At 36.9% G+C, this 26,644-nt stretch overlaps 1 protein-coding gene and 1 non-coding gene across 2 annotated transcripts; both read right to left on the minus strand.

Moving 5' to 3' along the window:
* Positions 1-7,081: 7,081 nt before the first annotated feature.
* Positions 7,082-8,206, minus strand: LOC140009788 (uncharacterized). Its single transcript, XM_072056107.1, has one exon. The coding sequence runs from the start codon at positions 8,204-8,206 to the stop codon at positions 7,082-7,084; it is 1,125 nt and encodes a 374-aa protein (XP_071912208.1).
* A 7,741-nt stretch (positions 8,207-15,947) lies between these two features.
* LOC113697647 (small nucleolar RNA R32/R81/Z41) lies at positions 15,948-16,037 on the minus strand. Its single transcript, XR_003449932.1, has one exon. It is a non-coding gene; the product is annotated as a small nucleolar RNA R32/R81/Z41 (small nucleolar RNA).
* Between the last annotated feature and the right edge of the window lie 10,607 nt (positions 16,038-26,644).

Below are 26,644 nucleotides of genomic sequence, written 5' to 3' on the forward strand. Positions count from 1 at the left end.
TCTCGGTGGGACCTTAATCTATTTCTCCCTTTTTCTTTTTTTTCCTCTTTTTTTTTAATAAGAATCAACTTCACTAGTTGATTGCCTGCATTTTCTTCTTTTTCCGTTTTCTGCTTTTTTTTTTTCATTTGCTTCCCCTTCTCTTCCTCTCTTTCACATATATACATGCAATACCTCTCAAATAATACTCCAAATTTTCAGGTAGTGAAATCAAAGCACTTCTTTACATGAGGTTCAAAGAGAGAGTCTAAAAAGAGGTTTTACTGCTAAAAACCAGGGCATCAAGCGAAGAATAAGGTCTAACGCTCAACTTGTCTTCCTAATGATAAATAAATTAAGGGTTGGTTTTTAAGAGAGTCCAAAAATGGTCCAATCCTAGGTGCCCTATCACTTTAATGCATTCAACTCATTTAAACGTGGTCTTGACACGCATAACCGAGCAAGTTCTAAAGTGACAAACCATGTGCACTAATCACTCAACAAACGAAAAATTAAGCTCAAAAATTGCACAAGTGATCAAATTAATGTCAAGTTCAGCATATTCATCAATCAATTCATTATTGAGAAATAGTAGAACACCCCAGGGCCTGAACTTACTACTTATACTCATATCTCAATCGCATTCATCACCGTTTAACTACTAAGGCAAGAAAAATGCACACCAAACAACTAAAAACTCCACTAATTGCATAGTTAATCCTCTCCCACATCTAAACCTTACATTGCCCCCAATATAAGTAAATAAAGAGCAAAATCGAGGTAAAGGGGCAACGGTACTTCCCTTAAAATGGAGGAGGGCGGTAGTGAACTAAGGCCGTGGAGGGAATGGCGGGCGGAAACCCACGTGGTGGAGGTACTGCGCCAAATTCTGGGCCATTCCAGCCATTTGAAGCTCCATCGGCTCCATACGAGTGTCCATGTGCTGTATCTGGAACCGAAGGGCTGCAAACTGGCTATCGGCGGAGGATGACGGTGGAGGGGCCGAAGAGGACGGTCTGAGGGCATCTGTGGAAGGACCACCTGCCTCCGAGGTGGTGGATTTGGAAGCTTTGCGCTTCGGAGTAACATAAATTGGTCCCGGGGGGCAAACTGAAAAACACCATTCACCTGTTGCACAAGACCCATTTTTTCCAAACAAACTAAATCTAGGGGCTCCATAGTACATGCCTGATGCAAATTATGATTATTCAAGTCCAAAATCCCAAGATTTGCAGCCAATTGAGTGATAAATGAGCCCAAGATTAATGGATTATTTTTTTTACTTAAGACAGTTCAGAGGTGGAGGGCAAACCAGCAACCCAAATTGACCTTTCTCCGAACAACCATGCACCAAATGAAAAAGAATTTGGGTTTGGTCAAAGTACCCAAACTGTCCTTTCTACCAGAGAAATTGTAAGCCATAAATCTATGTAAATAACGGTAGGCGGGGCTCTTAAGATAAGATGCTTTAGACTGGCTGGGGTCATAGTTGTGTCGGTCAACCGACAACTCTCTCTAATAACCAATGTTATGAGAGTAAAATGGCTCCGAGTATTCGCACGGACTGTGCATATATTCCTCACTCTAGGAGTAGGGAATGTCAATGAACCCAAAGGCCAAATTGAATTCAGTGATAGATTGGGTGAACTCTCTACCCATTAACCTAAACTGCACTACCCCAGGAGTGGTAACAGAGAATTCGTCAGGGATATTAAATTCAAAAGTGGCATAAAATTCCCAAGTTAATTCAGTAAAAGCAGGTAAAATGATAGCAGCATAACGGGTCCAACCTATGTCGGTTAGATACTTTGTGACCTCATCCCTAAGATTCAGTTGATCAAGTGTAGGGCCGTGGATATATTTACGAGGAATTATCTTCCTTGTGCAAGTCGAGGCGTACCGTTCCTTGTCGGCAGCCCGGGTAAAGGTCAAGTGACCACCAAAGTGGGGCGGAGAGAAGATATGAACCTCCCTATTCTGTCCAAGGCGGGTCCGGGGCCCTCCCGAACCAGTTGATGGGGCAGGTCCACCCAAGGGAACCGTAGGCTGTGGGGTGGAGGTAGAGGGTTTGCTCTTACCTTTATTCTCTGGTTTGGTCATTTGGTCTGTTGGATAGGGCAGAGGCAAGGCAAAGGTGTACAAAAGAGGTCAACAGGCAGCTGACTCAGTAAAGGGTCCCAATTACAGCTCCCAACCATAGACAATTGCAAAAATGGACTATAAACTCACCCCAAAAACTAATTAAACATGTAAACAACAAAATGATCCCCAAATACTACAGATTTTACCCAAAAACTAATTAATTAGATAAACACAGTAAAACTTCCCCAAAAACTAATTAAACAGGCAACTAGAGTAAAAACTTTTCCCAAATATCACTGGTTGAGCACAAAATTTAACAAATAGTCGTCAATCAACCACAGATATATCACCGCATCCAAACAAGTACAAAATTTCTGTTCTCAGCTAGCAAATCAAAAATTTGGCCTCAATTACGAAATTAAAATCTGTCCTAAGCTAATTAAAGACTAGTAATCTGGCCTCAGCTATTTAGGGACAGAAAATTAAAAAGAATTCACCGGAGTTTTGAAAGCAAGCAGTGGGTGTGGTGGTGAAGGGGCAGAGGCGGTGACAGAGAGCAGAGACGGCGCGCGCGGAGGAAACGCGACTGCGAGGTAGCGCCTGGGCTCGCCTGTGCACGCGTTGTTGCTCTGTGGGTGACGCGTGCTGGGCCTGTGCGCCTATGAGTGCGTTGCTGTTAGTGACCGCGCGCGCGGCTGAGCAGGGGCTGGAGCTTGCGCGCTGTGCTGCTGGGTCGCTGTTCTGGTCGCGGGCGGAGGCTGGCGAGCAGGGAGGTTGCGCGTCTGGGGCCTGCTGCTTCGTGCGCGCCTGGGCTGGAGTTGGCGCTGGGGATGCGCACGAAGGAAGCTGCTGGTGGACTGGAGCACCTGGGCTGCTGGGCGGGCAGGAAGTGATGCGCGCAGAGGAGGCCGCGCGAGGTTGCTGCGAGCTCACTTGGACTGAAGCTCGCACGCTCTGGTGCTGCTGTGGACGCACAGGCGCGATGGGTGGCTCCGGAGTGCAAGCAATGGTGGTGTGCGGTGGGGTGCGACGGCGGGCGTGTTGCGGCGGTCGTGTGGGCGACGGACAAGGAAAAAGAAAAGGAAGAAGAGAAAGAAAGAAAAGAAGGAAGAAGAAGAAGAAAAAGGAAAGAAAGAAAGAAAGAGAAGAGAAAGAGTTGGGGTTCGGGTCTTTGAAAATTTTTTTTTTGAGTAAGGGCAATTTCGTCTTTTCACCCTTTTTTTTTAAAGGAACCCTTGTCTTAGGCGTGGGCACGCCTAACTACCCTCTAGTCTCTGACCATCTTCGGAAATTGTGTTCCTTAGGCGTGACCACCTGGCGTGAGCACGCCTAACTGTTACAGAGTCTTCTGATCGCGGACAAGAATTTTCTTCCCTTAAGTGTGACCACCTGGCGTGGGCACGCTTAACTGCTACAGAGTCTTCTGACCGTCGCCTTCCAACTCTTTTCCTTAGACGTGACCATTTAGCGTGGGTACGTCTAACTGCCAACTTTTTGCCACCAAATAACAAACTACTAAATGACACTAACACTTAACTAAAACTTAAAAAATGTACGCAAACTCAAACAAATAGTCTTGGGTTGCCTCCCATGTAGCGCCTTTCTTTAATGTCTTTGGCTAGACACAGCCGGAACCCTCAAACGAGATAAATTGGATCCTTGAGGTATACAATTTCCACTTCTTCAACTGAGAATCCTTCAAAATAAGGTTTGAGACGATGGCCATTTACCACGAATTTCTTCTCCGTCTTTAAATTTTGGATCTCCACTGCACCATAATAAAACACATTAGAAACGACAAAGGGGCCAATCCAACGAGAACGTAACTTACCGGAAAAAAGTTTAAGACTCGAATGATACAAGAGGACTTTTTGCCCCACTACAAAAGATTTCCTTGAAACCTGCTGATCATGAAAGATTTTACTCTTTTCTTTGTAGATCGTGGCATTCTCGTATGCTTCATTCCTAATCTCTTCCAACTCTTGTAGTTGCAATTTCCTTTGGAGCCTCGTTTCTTCAAGATTCATGTTGCACTGTTTCACTGCCCAAAACGCCTTGTGTTCGAACTCCACGGGAAGATGACAAGCCTTACCGAAAACAAGTTTTAACGGGGACATCCCAATTGCCGTCTTATACGCGGTGCGGTACGCCCACAGTGCATCTTCTAACTTCAAACTCCAATCCTTCCTGTCCGGGCGTACATCTTCTCCAAAATCAATTTAATCTTCCTGTTTGACACTTCGATTTGACCATTCGTTTGCGGGTGATACGTTGCGGATAATTTGTGGAGCACGCCATATTTTCGGAACAGGGCAGCAATAGTCTTATTACAGAAATACGTGCCCCTATCACTTACCACAGCTCTCGGCATCCCAAAGCGGACAAATATGTTAGATTTGAGAAACTCTACAACCACTCTAGAATCATTAGTACGGGTGGTTTTTGCTTCCACCCACTTAGAGACATAATCTACAGCAAGTAAGCTGTATACGAACCCAAAAGACAAGGGAAAGGGACCCATAAAATTTATCCCCCAAACATAAAAAATTTCAACAAATAACATGGGGGTTTGAAGCATTTTGCCCCTCCGAAAAATATTTCCCACCCTTTGACACTTATCACAAGATTTGCAAAACTAGTAAGCATCTTTAAAAAGGGTGGGCTAGTAAAAGCTACTCTCCAACACTTTGCGAGCTGTTCGCTTGGGCCTAAAATGCCCTCCACATGTAAACGAATGACAAAAATTTAAAATGGAGTGGAATTCACCTGCACTCACACACTTTCTTAGTACCTGGTCCGAACATTGCCTCCATAGGTAGGGGTCGTCCCAAATGTAGTATTTGGCATCACTTTTCATCTTGTCTCTCCTAGTCTTGGGTCAACTTGCAGGCAATTGATTAGTCACTAAGAAATTTACTATATCAGCATACCAGGGTACGGACGAATCAACGGCAAATAGTTGCTCTTCTGGAAATGTCTCTCTCAATGGTTGCTCTTCCTTGTGTGCAAGCAAGCGGATCAAGTGATCAACCACCAAGTTCTCCGCCCCACTTTTATCTTTGATCTCCAAGTTGAACTCTTGAAAGAGCAGGATCCATCTAATGAGCCTTGGTTTCGCGTCCTTCTTTGTCATCAAATACTTTAAGGCGGCATGATCAGCGAAAACTGTTATTTTTGCACCTAACAAATAAGGTCTAAATTTTTCTAATGCAAAAAACACAGCTAGTAATTCTTTCTCCATTGTAGAATAATTGAGCTGAGCTACATTCAACGCCTTCGATGCATAGTAGATTGCATGTGCCGCCCTGTCAATTCTTTGCCCCAACACCGCACTTGCGTCACACATTATTTCAAATGGGAGGCTCCAGTCCGGCGGTTAGATGACTGGCGGTGAGATTAACGATCCCTTCAATTTGTCAAATGCCATCCTGCACTCCTCGGTAAAGTCAAATGCTACATCCTTTTGCAACAGCTTGAACAGGGGCGCTCCAATTTTAAAAAAATCTTTGATAAATCTCCTGTAGAACCCTGCATGACCCAAAAAGGAACGCACTTCCCGTACACTTACGGGGTAAGATAAAGCAGAAATAATATCGACCTTTGCTTTATCTATTTCTATGCCCCTAGCCGACACTACATGTCCTAAAACAATACCATGTTCCACCATAAAATGGCATTTCTCCCAATTAATGACCAAATTCGCTTCTATAGATCTTTTCAAAATTAAAACTAAATTATCAAGACATTCATCAAAACTATCCTATACACACTAAAATCATCCATGAACACCTCAATAATCTTTTCTACATATTCGAAAAAGATACTCACCATGCACCTTTGAAAAGTCGCTGGAGCATTGCAGAGGCCAAAAGACATCCTCCGGTAGGCAAACGTACCAAAGAGACAGGTGAATGTAGTTTTCTCCTGATCCTCCGGTGCTATCGCAATCTGGAAATAACCTGAAAAATCATCAAGAAAATAGTAATAGACATGACCAGCTAACCTCTCTATCATCTGATCAATGAAAGGGAGAGGGAAGTGGTCCTTTTTCGTCACTGCGTTTAGTCGCCGGTAGTCGATACACTGGCGCCATCCTGTGGGTTTCCTTACCAGGACCATCTCGCCTTCCTGGTTCTCTTCTACCGTTACTCCCGTCTTTTTCGGGACTACTTGGACCGGACTCACCCATGGACTGTCTGAGATGGCGAAGATGATTCTCACTTCCAGGAGTTTTAGTATCTCCTTTTTTACTACCTCCATCATTAGTGGGTTCAATTTTCGCTGCGCCTGTCTTACCGGCTTTGCATCATCCTCAAGCCGTATCCGGTGCATGCATAAGGACGGGCTAATTCCCTTAATGTCTGCGATGCTCCACCCAATCGCCTCCTTATGATCTCGAAGAAGACGAATCAGGTTGTCTTCTTGCCTTGGTGACAAGTGTGCAGATATGGTGACCGGCAGTGTCTCTTTGTCCCAGAGAAAAGCATACTTCATATGCTTTGGGAGAGGCTTGAGCTCCGACTCAGGTGCCTGCACAACAGAAGGCAACAATTTCACCTGAGTTTCTGGTACAAAGAGAGAAGTAAGCTCATACCTTGGAGAAATTGGTGGGAGCGAATGCAGTGCTTCAACTGCACGGTATAAGTCATCACTTAATTCTACATCTGGAGTTGCTCCCAACTCAAGATGTTTGGCTAATGCCACTGCCAGTGCATCGTCCCCATCCAATTCAAAAGTTTCCTGCACAAGAGGCTCAATAACACTTAAAGCAAAAACAGAGTTAGCCTCATCCGGGTATTTCATCGCATCAAAGATATTAAAATTTACAATTTTACCATCAAACTCCATCGACAAGGGTACCCTCATTTACATCTATTTTTGTCCTAATAGTGCTTAAAAATGACCTACCTAACAAAATAGGTGACGGATTTAGTGCCCTTTCATCCCCTATGTGTAGGACATTGAAATCTGCAGGAAAGACTAACTCATTGACCTGTACCAAAACATCTTCAACTAACCCTTAGGGATAAGCATTGGTAAGGTCTGCAAGTTGGATTATAATGCCTGTGCCTTTTAATGGGCCAAGATTAAGGGACGCATAGATAGTCTTAGGCATTACATTAATTGACGCCCCCAAATCCAACATCGCTTTCCTAATTGGGGTATCTCCTATTTTACATGGAATTGTGAACATACCTGGATCTCTACACTTGGGAGAGAGTTTTCTTTGGAGTATTGCCGACACATTTTCTCCCACCGCCACTCGTTCATCTCCTCTTAGCTTCCTCTTGTGAGTGCACAAGTCTTTCAAAAATTTGGCATACTTTGGTATCTGCTTGATTGCATCCAACAAGGGGATGTTGATATCCACTTTCCGGAACACATCCAAAAGCTCTTTTTCCTTCTTTACCTTCTTTGTCTTCTGTAACCTGCAAGGAAAATGAGATAAGTTAGATTTGATGGGAGGTGAAGGATTGAATGTTACCTTAGGGTCTTCGCAGATGCGCCCTTCCTCTTCGATCTCCTTTTCTATCTCCTCCTCACTTTTTCTTTTTGAATTTTTCACTTTAGGCCCTTCCAGTTCCTTGCCACTCCTCAGTGTCATGGCACTTATATTCTTGGGATTTACCTCGGGTTGCAATGGTAATTTCCCATAAACGTGGGACTCCAGGCGATTGATGGCAGTTGCCATTTGGCTCATTTGAGCCTTCATATCTTTCATGCCTGCTCTGGTGTCCTGCGGGAACTGAGTAGTGCTCATGGTTAAGGCTCTAGTTTCTTGCTGGAGTTGAGCCATATTTGTGGTCAATGATCTGGTCTCCTGCTGGAGTTGTTTAGTCTCTTGCTGGATCTGAGTAGTAGTCGTGGCCAGACTCTTGACAAAATTCTCCAAAGAACTTCCTGAGTTGGAAGATGAAGGTTGAGGCTTAGGTTGCCATGGTTGCTGGAACCCTGGTGAACGATTTGGGAGTGAATTCTGCGGCCTGTTCCCATAACTGAAATTGGAATGGTCTCTCCAACTGGGGTTGTACGTGTTAGAGTACGGGTCATACTGCCTACGGGACGCGGGCACGCCTCCGGTCATGTTCACTTGTTCCGCCCCATCCTCTTGCAAAAGGGGACATGTGTCCGTATAGTGGTCCATACTTGTACAGATTCCACAGACCTTCGCTCGCTACACGTTCCCCATGGCTAATTGCCTAACAAGCGACGTCAACTCTGACAGCTGCTGCTGAAGAGATGACGTCTCTACCTCGTTGACCCTACGGGTGGGGTTGTTCTCGCGGAAGCCAAATTGCTGGGAGTTCTCTGCCATGGCTTCGATAAGCTCCCACGCTTCCTTCGGTGTCTTGTTTGCCAGTGCTCCTCCACTCGCAGCGTCAATGATACTCCTATCAGTTGATTGGAGCCCTTTATAGAAGTACTGGATCAACAGTTATTCAATAATTTGATGCTGCGGGCATCTAGTGCACAACATGTTAAACCTCTCTCAGTATTCATACAAGGACTCCCCGGGATACTGTTTAATGCTGCATATCTCCTTCTTCAAACTCGCAGCCCGGGATGCAGGGAACAATTTTTTCAAAAATTTCTTTTTCAACTGTACTTCATGTGGTAATACTACCTGCTGGTAGGTAGTATAGCCAATCTTTAGCTGCATCATTGAGAGAGAAAGGGAAAGCTCTCAGTCTAATTTGCTCTTCAGTGACCCTAGGAGGTTTCATGCTAGAGCAAATCATCTCGAATTCCTTGACGTGTTTGTGGGATTTTTCACCAGAGAGACCATAGAAAGAGGGTAAGAGGTGAATCAACCCCGACTTCAGCTCGAAGGTGGTATTCTCTGCCAAAGTGGGGAATGTGATGCACAAGGGCTTGTGAGTCAACTCCGGAGCAGCCAGCTCCCTTAATGTTTAGGTGTTGGTCATCCTAAATTCATCTTCTACTGACTCGTTTGTAGTAGATAAGTGCCCTTCTTTCTGTCTCTTGATCTCTTGCCTTCGCCTACGCGCTGCCTTCTCAACCTCAGGGTCGTATATCAATTCACCTGTGCGAGAAGAACGGGGCATAAACTAGCAAAAATACCAAGAAAAAAAAATTGAACCAAAAAAGAAATAAATATTTCAAATGCCAGTCCCCGACAACGGCACCAAAAATTGACAGGTGCCGAATCTGTGCAATAATAATAAATAAAACCTAACTACCACCTGAAACAGTCAATAATCAATTCTAGTACTGGAGTAGGGACTCTAGGTGTGCAATAGATTACTTGATTCACACTGTTCCCAAAAAGTTTGCTTAATCCGATATACCTGAATTAATTATTTAACTGATTTCACTAACTAGTAGACAGTGGCAGGTAGGGTCGTCTCCTTAGGGACTAGCGAGAAATTTATTTCTCTTCAAGTCAAAACAAATAGGGGGTTTTAGAATAAAATGCTAACTAAATAATTTAACTGCTAAAAAATAATTGATTAAAGGAAATAATTAGGAGAGTTCTAGCCAAGGGTACACTTCAGAAATGGTTCATGCACTGATCATCGATTCACAGATAATTCTGACATTTATTAATAGATTAGTTATAACTGTCATGCACGCGATAAACAACCAACCCTTCCTTAATTTATCGATTGCTAAGGTACGACCGTTAACTATTTTTCTAACCAAAAAACAACCCTAGGTACGACCGTAGGATTTAATTTCTAGCTTGCATTAACACTTAGAAAGGCCCAATCCTAACTAACAAACACGCTACGAGAGTTTGTTTAAATTAGATCATATGTTCCCCTGACATAAACCCGATTACGCCAGTTGCTACTAAGATAGAGATAACGAATAATTACGGATTCAATTACCCCTATTTAACGGAATAGCCTATATGAATAATTAATTATTGCGCACTAACCAATCATACACAAGGCTATAACAATTAAAATCAAGGAACATATAAATATCAATAAATGAAGAAAATAATTAAAAATGGTTTAGATCTCACAGTAATCGTTGAACCAATTCGTCAGTTGCCCCCTTGACTAGAATTATGGAATTAGTCCTCCATCAATGGAGGACAAATCGCGTGTGTTGATTTGGGAAAGATTCGCGCACTGTCTCCTCCAACTTCGGTCAACAACAGGAGGAAAAAAGACAAAGGATTTTATTACGTCCAATTATCTCCAAAAATCCAACGTAAAAGAGAGTCTGATGCCCTCTTTCACTTTCGGTCAAAGCCAATTGAAAAGCAAAGCCCCAAGGGTCAATAATGGCGGCTCAATTGTTTTCTTCTCCTAATTGCTCACAAACGTACGAGAAAGGCTTTGCTTCTTTTGTTCTTTCAATTTCAATCAACCCACAATAGAATTGGGATTGCCAAAGTCAACCAAAGATGGAAATAAAAAACAACACAAAGTCAATAACGGAGGCTTTTGTCTCCTGCCTCTCTACAAAGCTCCAGGCCACCCCCACCCCCAATTCCAAAAGCAACAACCCAAAGAAAACCTAAGCCAAGCGGAAAATCAACTCTCCCATCAAAAGCTGACCTCCCGGAGTCTAATACTCCTCTCACTAGTATTTGGTCCCACCGAAATTCAAGGAGGAGATTTTCCCTTATCAGAAATTGGTCTTCCAAAAATTAAAACAAAACTCCCTAAAAATAAAATAAAATAAAGTCTATTACAATTAGTTTCTTCAGTTTCTTAAGTGGACCCCACTGCTTGAAGTGGCCCACGTACGACGAATCCTCCAAATTTCGATTTTAAGCACTTTTCAGCATCAACTCCTGCAATTGGCACCAAAACAACATATCAGTAGAATCCACCCAATTAATGAGATATTTAGTCAAACAATTGTGCAATAATGCCCAAAATATCCCACTAAAATGCACCCTATCAATATGTTTGTTACTGTTGTTGATGGATTATCATTTTGTCCTCCTAAGCTTCTTGTGGATTTCAATTGTTGGCATTTGCTGGTGTTCTAGTGTTGTATACTAGTTTGTTTAGAGCAATGTCCTTTAATGATTTTTATGAAGCTGCACAATGGACATGGGAGCTTGGACTGTTTCATTAAGCTTACATTCTTGTTTTTGTTGTAATCAGTGGTTATTGCTTGTAGTATGATCAGATGAACAAGATGTTGATTGGGTCTATTTAAAGACACTAAGCAATTTTCTCTTGGTGGAAACTGACCCTTGGAGAGTGCTCTGTTTTTTTCTGTCTGGAACCATAGTTGTCAAAAGAAGACATAGTTGTTAGAATCAATGTTGCAGACCTAACTGCATAATGTTGACAATAGCGGTGTTGGTGTTGCTGCAAGTTGTGTATTGATGTAAATTCCTAGGATAAAGGTTTCAGTTATGATTATTTTCTGATTCAAAAGGTATGGGTATTGGTAATGGTTATACTGAGGTATTCTCCTTGGCTTGTTACTTAAGTTGATCATCTGCTTACGTCAAAGTCGAATTATTCTTTCTTCAATTTTGTGTCTTAAATGACTGCATGTTTTGTGGTATTCTGCTTGGCTTGTTGCTTAAGTTGGTCCTTAAAGAAGATGATAATTAGTTTTCGTTACCAGATACCAAATATCAAGTTGGTTGATGACCTGGCTGCACATTTTGTGGCAAAAATTATTTATGGATTCTAGTTTATACAGCATAAATAAAGGTTGATTTTGAGAGAAAATTGCACAGCTTTCTAAGTTTCGGGTTTTGGAGAAGACGGTGCAGCACTTGAAGAACTTAAGTTTTGTATACTTGGACCATGAAAGTTGCCTTCTAAATTTCTTGGATTAGTCTTTACATATCCAGAAATAAAGCTTTTTACAGTTGCATCTTTTTGGTGTCTAGTTAACAAAATTACTTTCCGAGATATAGCAACTGGCAAAAGCAAAAGCTTGACAGGCTAAATTGCTTGTTATGTTATTTTGCATTTGGGCATTGACCTTTTTGTTTGATATGCTACTTGCAATTAAGTAATATAGAGTCCTTCTTATGCTTTTGACTTGTACAAGTTGGTTATAGATGTGTGCATCATTTAACATTTGACTGACTGAGAGGTCTAAGCTTTGGATTTGTGGACATTCTTTCTTGGGTCATGATTGTCAGTCAACTCTTCAGTATTCAGCTTTTAGTAGTTTAGGAATCATGCTTAACACCCCTCTTAAGTGCCATTTCAATATAGTGGAAAATCATCTACTACCATATGTATTATAGACTTTATGGTAAGACTTTGGAAATATCTTATCATGATTTGCAGATTGAAGATGGTTGTTGGCATGGTATTCTAATCCCTTGTACGTTGGAATAGGCAAAACCTTTTTGATTGCTACATGCCCTCTGTGCGCTCTCTCCCTCCCTCCCATTTTCTCTCTATCATGTATATTCAGTGGCTTTGCATCAAATATTTTAGCAGAAAAGGGACACAAGCAGATTGGGCAGAAACAGTTTGCTTTTGTATTGTAGTTTTATCAGTTCGGTCAACTTTGATTAGTTTTGTACCTTTGTCATGAGGTACTAACTACATAGTGCCAACGACTTCTGGTATCATGTACCTTTAATTTGCTACCTTTAGTTGCCATAGTTCACTTAATTAACGATTATATGCATGCAATCAATTAATAGTTATATTAAATTTTCATAGATGGATCCCGGTAGTGATGATGATGAGGATGCTATTGTAATTGGTGCTGCCACTTCAGTCCTAGCAGCAGAATTGCCTATGTATGTATTGAATTGTTCCAGATTTTTGATCCAACTGAGGCCAACAATATTTAAAGCAGGGATTTGAGTCACTCTAGGCTTGATTAGGGTGCTTGTGTGTACCAACGGTTCTAATTCTGTACCATGAATAAGGTTTTTGATTCTAGAGCTTGGTTTATATTCCAATATAGGATTCTCTGCATTTAGGTTCTTCTCCCTTTTATCACTTTTTATATTCCAATATAGGATTCTCTGCATTTAGGTTCTTTTCCCTTTTCAAAAGAACAACATAATGATATGATACTATACCAATAAAGAATAGTGTTCAGCTAGGTTTTCGTTTGATTTTTAACTCTTCTTTCCCAGCCAATTCATTAGTATAATTAATAATTCCATTTAAGAATTCATGCTGTAATATGAATAAATATTTTATAGAAATGATAATATGATTATAATGGATAGAAACTAAAATTAACTTGTAATGAAATGAATGTTTTGAGAGTAGAAAAATATTTACAACATATCAACAAACATATCAGAAAATATTTTCATTGACAAACCAAACATCGGAAAATTATGAAAAAAGGAATTTGGAAAATATTTTCACTTAATAACCAAACGCTAGAAAATTATGGAGAAGGAAGTGATTTTACAGGAAAATGACTTCGATGGAAAATATTTTCCTAGTCCAACCAAACGGACCCTTAGTTTGAAGATTAAAGGCAACAACAAAAGTATCAATGAAATTCCAATCTCTCATAAGCTAATACAAAGCTTTACCATCCCAAAAACCTATAAATTCATCATCAGAAGCTACCACACCCTCAAATGTTGAATCCAAAACCCTTATCCAAGAATTTGTTTTAAAGCTATAAAAATCATTTCGATATAAGGAATTTCACCTAAACTACTAAAATATAGTCACCACTGACTTTCATTGTACATAAAACCATAGTCATAAATAGTCCCTCCAAGATACCATTTTGGAAACCACTTTTGAGTTAAAAGATTTCGTAATGGTAAGAGGTAAAATTGCAAATTTGGAAAGCAAACCTCGACATATTAGGCCATAGCATGACCCATGAATTTGACACCCATAATGTCCAGAACTTCATAAATATCATGTTTTATATTATAATAATAAACCTTGTTTGTATGTGTCTATAATTAAAAACTCAAACGAAAGTATAAACTTAATTTATCCATGTATTAGTCCTTTGTTATGCCATAACCATCTTGATGAAATATGAGTTGTTTGTTTGAGCTTACCACGATTTAGATGTACCTTGAAATCGTGTAACAGCTTTCAAGATAACTTTATTAGCCACATCAGTCAACAACAATTTTTCAAAAGTTATACTACCCCACACACAAAGGGATTATAAAAATTCATAATGGTAAAATATCAGTTTAAGACGCATATATTTCTGCCCTAATATGATTCTAAGTATCTATTAATTTTCTTTTATGTTACTCTTAAGCTATTGGATGACAAGAAGCTAGTTATTCGAGGGAAAATTTCTGAAATTTAAGATGCTTGAATCACTGGTTGAACCTTGACTAAATCTTTCCCAAATTGGTTTTTCAAATTTAATTGAATTGTTTTCAACTAGCTTTTTGGAATTGAGAGCATACATCTAAAATGTTTGACATCCATGTAGACTAACAATACCATTTTGTTGTGCCGTAGTGCTTCTCAAAGTGAAAAAAACACGTAAACACATGAAGCTGCAATTATTAATTTTGCCACCTAAGTGATCAGATATTGCTCATTTTCATGACTAAACTCAACAGTTAACAACTGGGAAGGGGAAGCGTAACTCAACATTCAGCATGAGGTCATATCGTCTTCGTATCTGTTTCTGAGAACATTTTAAAGCATAGATTGTTCATAGAAATAATTGGAGTTGTCAAGTGAATTACTGGCGGAGTCATGATGTTATACGAAAGAAAATTAATATATACTTAAACGCATATTAGTGTAGAAGTATATGTGTATTAAATTAATAATCTACCACTTTGAATTTCTATAATTCTCGTTACTCCTTCCATCCTATTGTTATTGTCATATTTTCACTTTATTGATGTCTCAAAATATGAGTCATCATTTCAAATTTAACACATACTTTTCAATCCTGTCATTTGAAAAGCAACTTTTAAAATCTCAATACACATCTATTAAGAGAATATTTTGAATTCAAAGGACACTTTTGTCAATTTATTAATGCCACCTCATCTAGACATATGATTACCATGTCTCCGTAAAAAATTATTTCCATAAAATGACTCTAATATTGGGACAGAGGGAGTATGTGTAGTGTGGGGAGTAATGCTCATAATAGTCTTCACATTTTTTTAGGAAAATGGCCATTTTGGTTCTTCATATTTTGGATTTTTGCCAATTTGGTCCCTTGTCTATCTTCATGACCATTAGAGTCTCTTATCTTTACAAAAAATGCCAATTTAGGACCTCTAATGGAACATTAGAAATTTTTAACTTAATTACTCGCACATAAGGCATGTGCATTATTAGAAATGATGGTTTTGGTCCATCATCTTTAAAATTGTGTCCAAATTTGTCCCTTATATGTCTATTATGGTTTTCTAGTTTCTCATTAAAAGTCCTATATTGATTTTATTTTGTGAAAATGCGAGTTTAAATTACTGAAAAGATAAAATTAGACAAGATCTTGAAGGTAATAGACCAAAATAGTCATTTTTAGCACTTCACATGGCTTGCCTTAACTAATTCCATTAGAGATTTTCATTTTTTCTGTTTGATATCCTAGATTATCTCTTTTTTTTTTGTAAAGATAAAAAACTAAAATGGCTGCAGCGATGAATAAGGGACTAAATTGATCAAAACTCCGAAGATAATGGACCAAAATGGCCATTTTCCTTTTTTCTAAAATGGAGCATCAAAATATGAAGTTAACTAACCAAGCTTTAAAGACAAAATAGTTCACGAATTTTTCCTTTCCCTAACTTACCAAAACAAGAGCTTCAAAATTCAACTAGTTGTTATGTTATCGTACAAATAATTAATTTATGCAAAAGATGCTTTGGAATGTGGCCATGCCAACTATCTCATTACTAACTAATTGTCACCTAGTGCTTTGCACGGGCATCTGTTTTGCTTGTACGTTTTCTTTAGTTTAAGTGGAAATATGTTTTTTTTTTCCTCTATTAATTTGGAGAATGAATCAGAAAGAACGTAGCAAAGACTATTATAAATAAAATGAAGAAATTTCATCAATACCTTTTATTACTTTCATCATATTCATCCTCCTTAATATACAAGGTTGAAACCTTCCTAACATACCTGCAAGTGCAAAAGATAAAAGGTAAGAGATTTACATAGTTGTTTAACATGAAAAAGCATCCACGGAGGGCTAAGAGAGAAATTTGTTGAAAAAAATTTATCCAGTATTGAAAAAGATAAAAATAACAAAAAAAAAAACACTGGAGAGAGAATAATGATGAGGTCTTCTAAGAGCGCCTATAAAAAAAATCACTTTGTCAAAATTGTTGATATGTATCAAATGAACTCAGGAGTTCCCCCAAACACTTCACTAGGCTGAATTCTTTGGCCTAACTGAGACAGAAAATAATTGTCCCCATTGAAGTGTTTCGAGGGAACTCTAGAGAACATCTAATGCTCTATTATCTAATCTATGCTTTTGCCCCTTGTTAGGTCACTCCATTTATAGGGCTCTCCGGTCTCCACACATGCAGTCTCTGCATGTAATTACTATTCACAAGCCACATGCTGTTTTCTGGAGAATGGATGAACCTAGTCACGATATAGGGTCAGATGAAAGATAGATAACCAACAAAACTTGAGAGGTCATCTTTCTTCAACCTTTTCACTCAGTAGGTATCCTGTTTGATCTCTCTTTTTCAACTTTTTGTTCACGAATATAATGATATTATTTGTCCATATAAAAAAAGAATGGCGAATCTGTCAATCTCATGCATGTTAATTTGGCAGAAGCATACAACTGCTAAACCTAGTCAGCTAGAAACATAAATCTGGTAATTATCCATGTTAAACATACTAAAAACTGCGGGATTGTTTGTCCAAGCAATTCACATCACTTTCTAGTTGCATTAAAAACCATAATTTTGTTGATAAACTTGGGAGTTAAGGATTTGAGAGTTGGATACAAGTGGTTGAGCTCTAGAGGGTACAAGGATAGTAGGTTTATTCTTATCTTTTCACTTGCTACATAATTCTGACTAGGTTCAAGCTAGAAAATCCATCTGGAGACTTGATTTTTAAGAGATCCTTTTAGAGGGCTAGTTGTCCTAATCAGGAAAGCCACAAATGCACGCGTACAAATCTTATCCACTCAAACAGAAGATAATTATGAATCAGCTACACCACTACAAATTCTCTACTTTGTATACATGCACTTCACTGGTTAATTTCCATGTGAATTTAGCAAAATATGCATCTAAATTCTATCTTTCAAAAAGACTATCTTTGAGTGGTTGCGTTTTTTAGCCTAAATTAAATGACATGACAATCAAAGACAAATTTTGTATTACAAGAAGTGTATGGTTGATTAATCAAAGACAAATTTTGTATTTTGTAACACAAATAGGTTTGTAGGAATCCAAATTCTACCATTTTCATTGAGTAATGATTAATGAACTATTGGCCTTAGAAGCACCATGAATCTTTTTGTTGCACAATCCTTGATTATGTCTGGTTTTTTTAAGATCATCCCAGTTTAAGTCCTTGAGTAAAAACTCACCCATCTGACCTCCGAAGTGTTTTGAGAACCTTGAGACTACACTCCCTTTACCAGCCAAACTCTCCAAATCCACCTTCGTTTCTAGTCAATTAGATTATTTTCTACATATAATGACTGACAACGAAATGGCTTCTGATCATTTCTACATTGCAAAGCATGACCTCTTAGCATACTTCTAGCATATAAAATTAACCATTTGAATATTAACTGACTTGTTAGATAAGGATCCATTTGAATGGAAAAATGAAGTAAATGCTGGTTTTCAAACTAGAACTGTACTGCACCAGTTTTAGCCTTGGTACATTTTTTTTAAACATTAATTATATAATTGTGATTAATACTCATAGGGCAATAGAATTGATGAGTACTAATTGGCTAGCGATACTGCTAAAGCCATAATCTTCTTGTCAGAGTAATATTTATCCAAACACGAACATTACTCTCAATTAGTTAATGCCTTATATTTTAATTGTTGTTTTTGAACTCATTATTCACGAATTACTCATTTTCTTTCTCTTTCTCATTGACAGAACGAGGTTTTGTCTACTTCTCTCACTTCCTCTCCAATTCTTGCCTTCCAATCTCTCTCCCTAGCTATTTCCTATTTTACAATTTGGTTTCATTTTGTTGAGACTTTTGTAGTGTGTGGTTCAAGATCTTTTGCATAATACTCTTCTCCGCTTTGCTCTTGCTATTTTTCCATCACTATCAGTAAGTGTTTCTTTTTTTCTTCCTTTTTTGCTTTTATTCCATTATGTTTTCTATTAAATAATCTCTACTTACAATTTTTTCTTTTATTCCATTATGTTTTCCATCACTATCAGCACATTATTACAAATTTCATCAATTTGCTTATAACTCCTCCATATTCCAGGTGCTTCTTATTATGAGTGCTTTACCTGCTTTTGAATGGCTTCATCAATTTTAACTAAACTTTAAATCTTTACGGTGTAATGGTTGCTTTAGTGGACAAGCTCATATTCATTAGCAAGAGAAGAGGGAGGTCATTAGGCCACATCTACTCATCCATACTAAAGTCATTTTTTGCATATTATAAAATTAGAACCTTGAGGGTCTACTATCTTTTTTTAATTCGTATTTTTTTTATTAAAGATCATGGAAAAACTATGCGATTGGTTTTATAATGTCATTCAAACTCAATCCTATGATGTATGCAACATGCTTTATTTCTTTGAATTTTGCTTGTTTAATGTATTAGTGTGCAATTGATCTTCTTATAAACTTCACTATCTTTTCCGCTTTTCTAATTATTATATGAATCTTGATTTTCATGTGTCCGTATTTTCTAATAACTAGATTAAATTTATTTTTAATTGTATTATGTTCTATATCCCATGAATATAGAAGGAAAAGTGTGTGTACATTTTTTTGGACTATTTTCATTTTAGATTGTTAGTTGTTTTAGTTAAATCATATCGCATTTGCAAAAAAAATAACTTTTAAGTACAGCTTTGAAAATTAAAAATAAGAGTGCTTTAAAGTAAAAGAATTACAATCTAAGAAAAAAATATGGTAAAAAACTCAAAACCAAATCAATGAGTTATGAAAATAATAGATAAACAAATTAAAGAGATAGAAGAAGTAGGGAAGCTATTCAATTAACTAGAGAGAGACGAAAGAAATAATTGGCGGATAATGGGCCCAAGAGAATCAATGAGAATATATGGTGTTGAATAGTTGAGGGTAATGTTGGTATTTGGATAAATATTGTTCTGGCAAGAATATTATTGCTCTGACAGCATTGCCAGCCGTACTTATAATTACATTTGGTATAAAATGCGAAAATGGAAATGTTTTAGTTGGAAATCAAAAAGTGTGGCCCATGAAGTATTTCTCAAATTTAGGGTGACAACGTATGTGTTTGGTTGGGATCTAAATTTTTACCATCTAAACCCAACCCAAACTCAGCCTATAATGCATAGATAATAACACAAAATAGTATTAACATAATAGCACATATATAAATTTTCACCCATTTATATGTATTTAGATAATACCACATAGAATGTTGTATACATAATAGTGCATACATACATATATGTATATGTACATAGGCATGTTTTGTATTATAGTTACTACATATATTCATGTTAACGCATTTATTTTTGGAAGAATCTTTGTCATTCTTTCACCATATATTTTGTTAATCAGAATATACTTTTCCTCAAGGAAGTTTCAAAACTATTAAAATTTAAATTTTTTCTCAGACGACTTTTTGTAGAACACTAATCATGGTAAATAAAATAGGTCAATGACCCAAAGTCACAAGAATTGTGTGAAATTATGGATAGTCATGGGTCCGTACCCGTTAGGTCCCTTGAACACCTTTGGACCCGGGTTTGAATCTAAACAAATTAATTTTGGTGTGGATCTAAGATGGTCTAATGACGAATTAGATCCCCAAGCCCAAATTCATTTAGGCTCCGGTATGGGTTTTACCTCTAGCGCTATTAGAGTTTGTATCCAACCAAATTATCTCTTATGAAGTTGAGCCTCGGAAATTTCAACCCAAACCAAGCATTGACATCCTTAACAAGAATCCCGCGTGTGTAAAATCTCAATAAGGATTATATTAATAGGTGGTTTGTAAAAACAAACTATGCAACTTATGGATTATGATCCAAAGAATATAGTCTAACCATGGTAATGATTGGAGTCGAATTCATTCAAATTTTAAGCAAAAAAAATAAAAAATTGTGTCAGCTGGCTTAATAGTTATTGAGAACCAACATAAGGAGTATATATGATACGCTCCTTTTGGCTTGGTCTATGCATAGGTTCTGTATAAGATTGAAATCAAGCTAACAAAATCATCACAATCGATGTCATCCCTGTGAAAATGTGCATACAAGTTTGTATAAAATTCAGTTCCGAATATTTTTGTTGAATACAATTATTCGATATTACATATGAGATTCTTTGTATTTGCAGATTCTAAAAATTTTTCCTTTAGAGGAATTTTCAAAAGAACTATTATACCTCTTCTTGGTAGACTGCTATGTAATTGGTTTCTCGGGTTTTTTTTTTTTTTTAAATGTTGAGCTATCATTTGCATTTGGTATGTTCATCTATCAAAATGTTTGCTGTCAATCAAATTTGAATGCAGAACTCTAAGATGCAGTAGTGGACTGAGAAGGATTTAGGCACTGGGACCAGAGGGCAAATATTAGTTTGACAAATCGATAAAGGCTCTACTTTTACAAAAATCTTTCTGGGGCAGGGTGAGAGAGTAGGGAAGCGAAGGGAATATAATGTAATTTTTTCTTTTAGTGTAAATAAGAGGATTCGAATTCAGAATCTCTCACTTATACTCCCTACCCTCATACCACCCAATCCATCTCACCCCTGAGAATATAATGTAACTTTTTTAATGTAATTTTCTTAAAGACTTATCTAGAAACTTTTCACTTTTAGAATGCAGGAAATATATTTTTTAAAGTCTTGGAAGGGTTAATACTTAATACCCCGACCTGGCACTCGGCAAAAATTACCCCTTTTGGTTTTAAAATCATAAACTCAACTGGTGTGTTGCATGTCCAGCTATAAAAATTCCAACAAAGGTTTCCTTTTTTTTTTTTGGCATTGCAACAAAGCTTAAAATCAAGAAAATTTATTAGTCTTTATTAATGAAAAATGTAGAGTTTCAAGATGTAAACACATCGGCTTCTTCTAACATTCATTCTCACAAAGACAATTGGACTCGGTAGAATTTCCCAGAAAATAGCCAGAAATATAGCTCCAATCTTTTGGAGTTTTCGATTTACAAAGATCTGGGCATGGTAAATTGGACTTAACATCACACGGTCCAGGAAAATGGAGTTAGCAAACAATGTCAGGATGGTCCAAAGCCATGGTTCGAATTCCCTCTACTGCATTTGAAAATGGAAAATGTTAGTCTATAATATGGATATAATAGCCTAGAAAAGTAATCACACAAAAATCTACTTGCTATTTATCATGAATTTAGTAAAGACGAATTAAGGAGAAAGTTACCCATGGATGTCAAACCAAATGGTCAATTCTTTTGTTCTTCGTTTCTTTGTGTGTGTGTGTGTTTTCGGAAGCTTCAATTGTGGATCGATCTAATATTTGTTCGTATTTGAAAAAAAAAACTTATGGTAACTAAAAATTTTGAACAAAATTTTATCTGTGTGGTTCTTGAAAATAATTTATATTGCTTATCTTTGACATGGACAATATTCAATACTGAAAAAAAAAAAACTATGTACAGTAACTAATTGCAACTTGGAAAATGATTTCAATACTTCCAGTGATAATCTATCAGGATTAAGCTAATCTTTGAAAATGGACAATATTCAATACTGAAAAAAAAAACTATGTACAGTAACTAATTGCAACCTAGAAAATCACTTCAATACTTCCAGTGATAATCTATCAGGATTAAGCTATTAATTGCAATTTTAAAATTTTTTGTTCCTCTTTTTTTTTTTTTTTGCATCATAAAAATGTATAACTGTGCATTTCACTTTAGCAAGAAAGCAAACACACGTCGTAACCTATATAGTGTACCTGTGGCACGATAATCAAAGGTCATCAAGAGCAGAAAAAACATCAATGCCTTTGCCATCTTCTTGTTTTTGGTTTTTTTGTCTTTCTTGCTTTTGGTTAAGCTAGAATACTACATCCTACAAAGTGTTCCAGAAGGTCTTATTTATATTGAAACTTTAACCAACGTAAAGATTTGATTATTAATGCCAAATCTTGTGTTTATTGTATTAATCATATAGTATACGTTACTTTAGTAAGTAAATCACTAAAACTTGTTAGATTCATGAGCAAAAAAGATTATATTCCATATTGGTCCAAGAGATGGAAAAAGAGTGATTAATATGTAAGTAAGGGTCCAAAATCTAATGACTTAAGATTTTGGGTTAGAATTGGGTTCCTGGCTTACATATTGGGCTCTTTGGTGGATTCTTTCGAGGTATTTTCTCATATCAAATTGGTATCAAAACTTCAGGTTGTGAGACTAGACTACTCATGGGCAAGTGGATTCTTTTCGGAGTTGGATCGGTGAAAATTCTTTTCTTGATAGTAGATCAAAGTGTTAAGGAGTTTGGCTAGTGTTGGACCAGGTGTGCCATAGGTTTGGCAGGGGGTCCAGTTGGTGTAAGATGGAGCCAAGGGTTGGCAGAGGTCCAAAAAAATTCAGTTTTGATGTTGGAGAAGAGTGGGTCCATATTTGGGAGAAGAGGTGATCTTATGTGATAAAGTAGGTTTGCGTTGAGTATTAAAATGGGATCGAAGAAGGGCTTATAAATTTGGATTTAATGTGGGGGTTACTCGTGAAAAGGGAGATTTGTTAGATTCATGAATAAAAAGTTTACATCCCATATTAGTCCGAGAGATGGAGAAAGAGTGATTAATATGTAAATAAGGGTCCAAAAACCTAATGATTTAAGTTTTTGGATCAGAGTTGGATTTCTGACTTACATATTGGGTTCTTTGATGGATTCTCTCGAGGTATTTCCCCCTATCAAAATTGAGATGTGATTTCATAAAATTTATCATGTCTAATAAGAATAGTAAGAAAATTTGCATCATTAATTGTGTATTTATCGAATTAATGCTGCTAGAATTGGTTACCAAATTTTCTCTCCACAGATGTTTTAGAAACTGTGAATGGAAAAGTTACATCAGGCAACGGGCTGATACTTCAGTACATTAGCATCTATATCAGTATTTGGATAACAGATCCAATACACGAGCATTTCAGTTCATGAAAATATTTGGGTCTTTCTAATGGGTGCCTTATTAAAATATATTTCAGATGTTATATATTTAAAAATGTAAGATTAATTAGGAAAAGTAAATAAATACAAGAGAGGGTAAGTAAGATTAATTAGGAAAAGTATATAAATATATGGGAGGGTAATAATTGTTAGTGTGTATATATACATGATAGGTTATGTGATTATTAAGTGTGATAATGAATGCCCTATGGGCACCTGTTAGAAAAATCCAAAATATTTTACCTCATTTTTTGAAAAGTATGATAACGAATCTATGAACTTGAAAAAATAGTTGGTTGAAGGATTATCTAATTAGTAGTGGGAAGGGTACACTCTTTGTGGGTTTAAATTTAGGAAAATTAAGAGAAGTTACTACATGAATTTAGAGAATCAAAATAAATTGAGGACAGGAAGTTATGGAAAATTAAAAGGCATTAGGTCACTTATTTAATGAGGGTATTGTCAGGAAGCACAAAATATTACATCAACATATCTGCTCTCACTATGTTCAAGTTGAAACAATGGTGTTGCTCTTGCTTTTATGGTGCCATACTGTAACAATAACATTTTCTTTATTGATATCGGCATTAATGCACCGAATTTCATTAGAACTCCGAAATTAATTGTACTTAGACTGGCAGTATTAGAATGGATAACAATAATCATTTTACCTTCACATCCCTCTCCACACTCTTTTCATCGCAACTATTAAGTATACAATTCGAATTTTGAATCTCAAAAAGAGAAAACTCTAAAACTCGTCCTCTAACTACTAACTTAGTTCTACACAGTAAAATCTTTGTTAGTATGAATCTTATGGATGTGTCCTATTCGAATAGTATCCTATAGCTGGCCTCTTGACCACAATTTCAATATATATTTTTTAAAAAAAGGTCGAGGCTTTGTACGAGGATTCCAGACCAAGACAAGTTCTCCATAACACATCCTGCTACGTACCGGAGTTAGGTTTTTTTCATTTTTGTACCTCTTTTTTTTTATTTATTTTTCCTGATTTCCCAAGATTTGTTCCTGATTGCCCTGCTTGTAATAAAACAACTTAAAGGGGAACAGAAATCAAGATTCTAATTTTTCCCCACTGGACAACATTGAGATTTCCATTTTGAGATGCTAAAAGAATTAGCATTTTTCCAGTATATATTCGTTAGCACATATAAGTTAGACCTAACATATGATGTAAACACAATTACAATTATTGCGCTCCTATATTTATAGACTTTTTCAAATTAGCTACACTTTTTTCAAAAAACTAATATCTCCGCTCTTAATGAGTGCCTTGTACTTATATTTGAAATCGTGGATTGCATCTTAAACCTACTTGCATGAGTTTTTACACTGTCAATGATAAAAAATTAATCATAACTAAAATGCTATAGTTCAAGGAATAAAGTATTTTTTTTTTTGCCTTTTTGTAAGTGGGAGGTTTTGAATCTAAGATCTCTTACCCTACAATCTCTATCATCTCACTACTCCCCCCCCCCCCCCCCCCCCCCCCCCCCCCCAAAACCATCCCCCAACAAGGAACAAAGTAGTTTATTCTGAATAACAAGAACTATAATGGCCTTTTCTGTCAAATTTACTACTGGAACAAGTTTAAAAGCTAAGGATGACTTCCAGGTACAAATATCTGATGACAAGAATGGAAAATTGCTTGCTCATTAGACAATGTATTCTTTGTGATTATTTTCCATAAAGCGAAATTTTCCAAAAGTTGGTTTTAAAAAGCATATTGATATTATATTAATAAGCATATAGATATTTCATGCAAGAAATCATGGTTATAGTTATCATTCACCTTCTACTTATTATCTTACCAAGAATTTAAATTAAGGTTATTATTTACCAGAAATAAATGTTCTTAGAATGTTTGTTGTGAATAAGCCTGTTCATGATATATATATATATATATAAGCCACTTATGGATATAGCATGCTTGCCATATATTACTATAAAATTTCTACATCACATAATGAAATTAGTCCTTTATTATTCAAGTATTACATGAGGAGGTCTAATATCCAGTGTGTTTTGTGTGTTTTCATCATCCTGATTTTAGTGTTATCTAAATTACTTTCTGGGGTTTCAAAAACTTTGGCTTATATCTGATTCATGTTGATTTTCAGTGTATGGATGATAGAAGAATTTGAGTTTTGGAGAAGTAATACGTAAATGGCTACCGCCCATGGGACCTTATTGGGATCAATCATGATGTATCCAGATAAAGCTAACATCCCAAGAGGTGAGAAGTCAAATTCATTTGAATTATGAACACAATGTTGTCATTCCGTTTTTTTTTTTTTTTTTTAACAAAAACAGATAGCTGACCTTTCCACTATCGAGTAATATGTTTGGAGCTCTCTCCTGGTATATGCATGCTTACCTATTCGAAGGAGGGAAGGTTATTTTAAGGCAAGTCCAGTGGCGCAGCTGGATTTATGCTTAATACTAAGGAGAAGTTTGAACATTTTCACCAATTATCTGCAAAGGGTGTGCAATTTTGCATTAGGATTTTGAATATTTTCGCTTTTTTATTATTTATTGTCACTCGAGAACACTTTCACTTGTTATCCTCAAAAGGCATGCTGGATTTTTTTTTTTTTTTTATAAAAGGAAAAGCATTGGAAAGAAAATAAAAGGAGAGAGAAAAAAGGAACAAAGAAAATTGGCATTTTGAATAGTTCTTTCCGAAATTTTTTTTATGCTTTATGGAGTAAACTTTATCAGCTACTATGAGTTTAGACTAAGAGGAATATGGACACGTGTTTTTTTTATTGTGCCTATTTTTCTTGTGTGTGTAGGCTGGCTCACCAGTATATATGATGTATTAGATTAAAGAAGAACTATAGTGGTTAAGGATGAGATTTCAGAATTTAAAAGTTCTGGAATCTAATCCTCCTTTCCCATTCCCATCTTTTAAATTCCATTCCTCCCCTGCTAGAAATAATAAAAAAAAAAAAAGAAAGACATAACAAAAATGTGTTCATATGGCTCATTTCATTGGATTTGCAGGCTAATCCAGCAGCCCTAACAGTGAAATTACATGCATGTATCTCATATTTCTGTAATTATTTCTTAAAATGAAATGTCTATATTTTTTATTTTAAAAATATATACTAATTAGTTTTTATTTTTTTGAGTTCGATTAAGTTCGAACTTGAGCTTGAATTCAAGCACAAGTTTTACAGAATTTTACATAAAAAGCTCATCAAATTCGAGTTCGAGTTCAATCTAGATAAAATTAGGTCGAATTCGAACTCGAGTTCGTAACCAAAACTGGACTTGAGCCGTCCCATTTACTACCATTATCACTGTCAGATATGATATGTACTCAAGGGGGCACG

The sequence above is a fragment of the Coffea arabica genome, chromosome 6e (genome assembly GCF_036785885.1).
Source record: "Coffea arabica cultivar ET-39 chromosome 6e, Coffea Arabica ET-39 HiFi, whole genome shotgun sequence".
Classification (NCBI taxonomy): domain Eukaryota; kingdom Viridiplantae; phylum Streptophyta; class Magnoliopsida; order Gentianales; family Rubiaceae; genus Coffea; species Coffea arabica.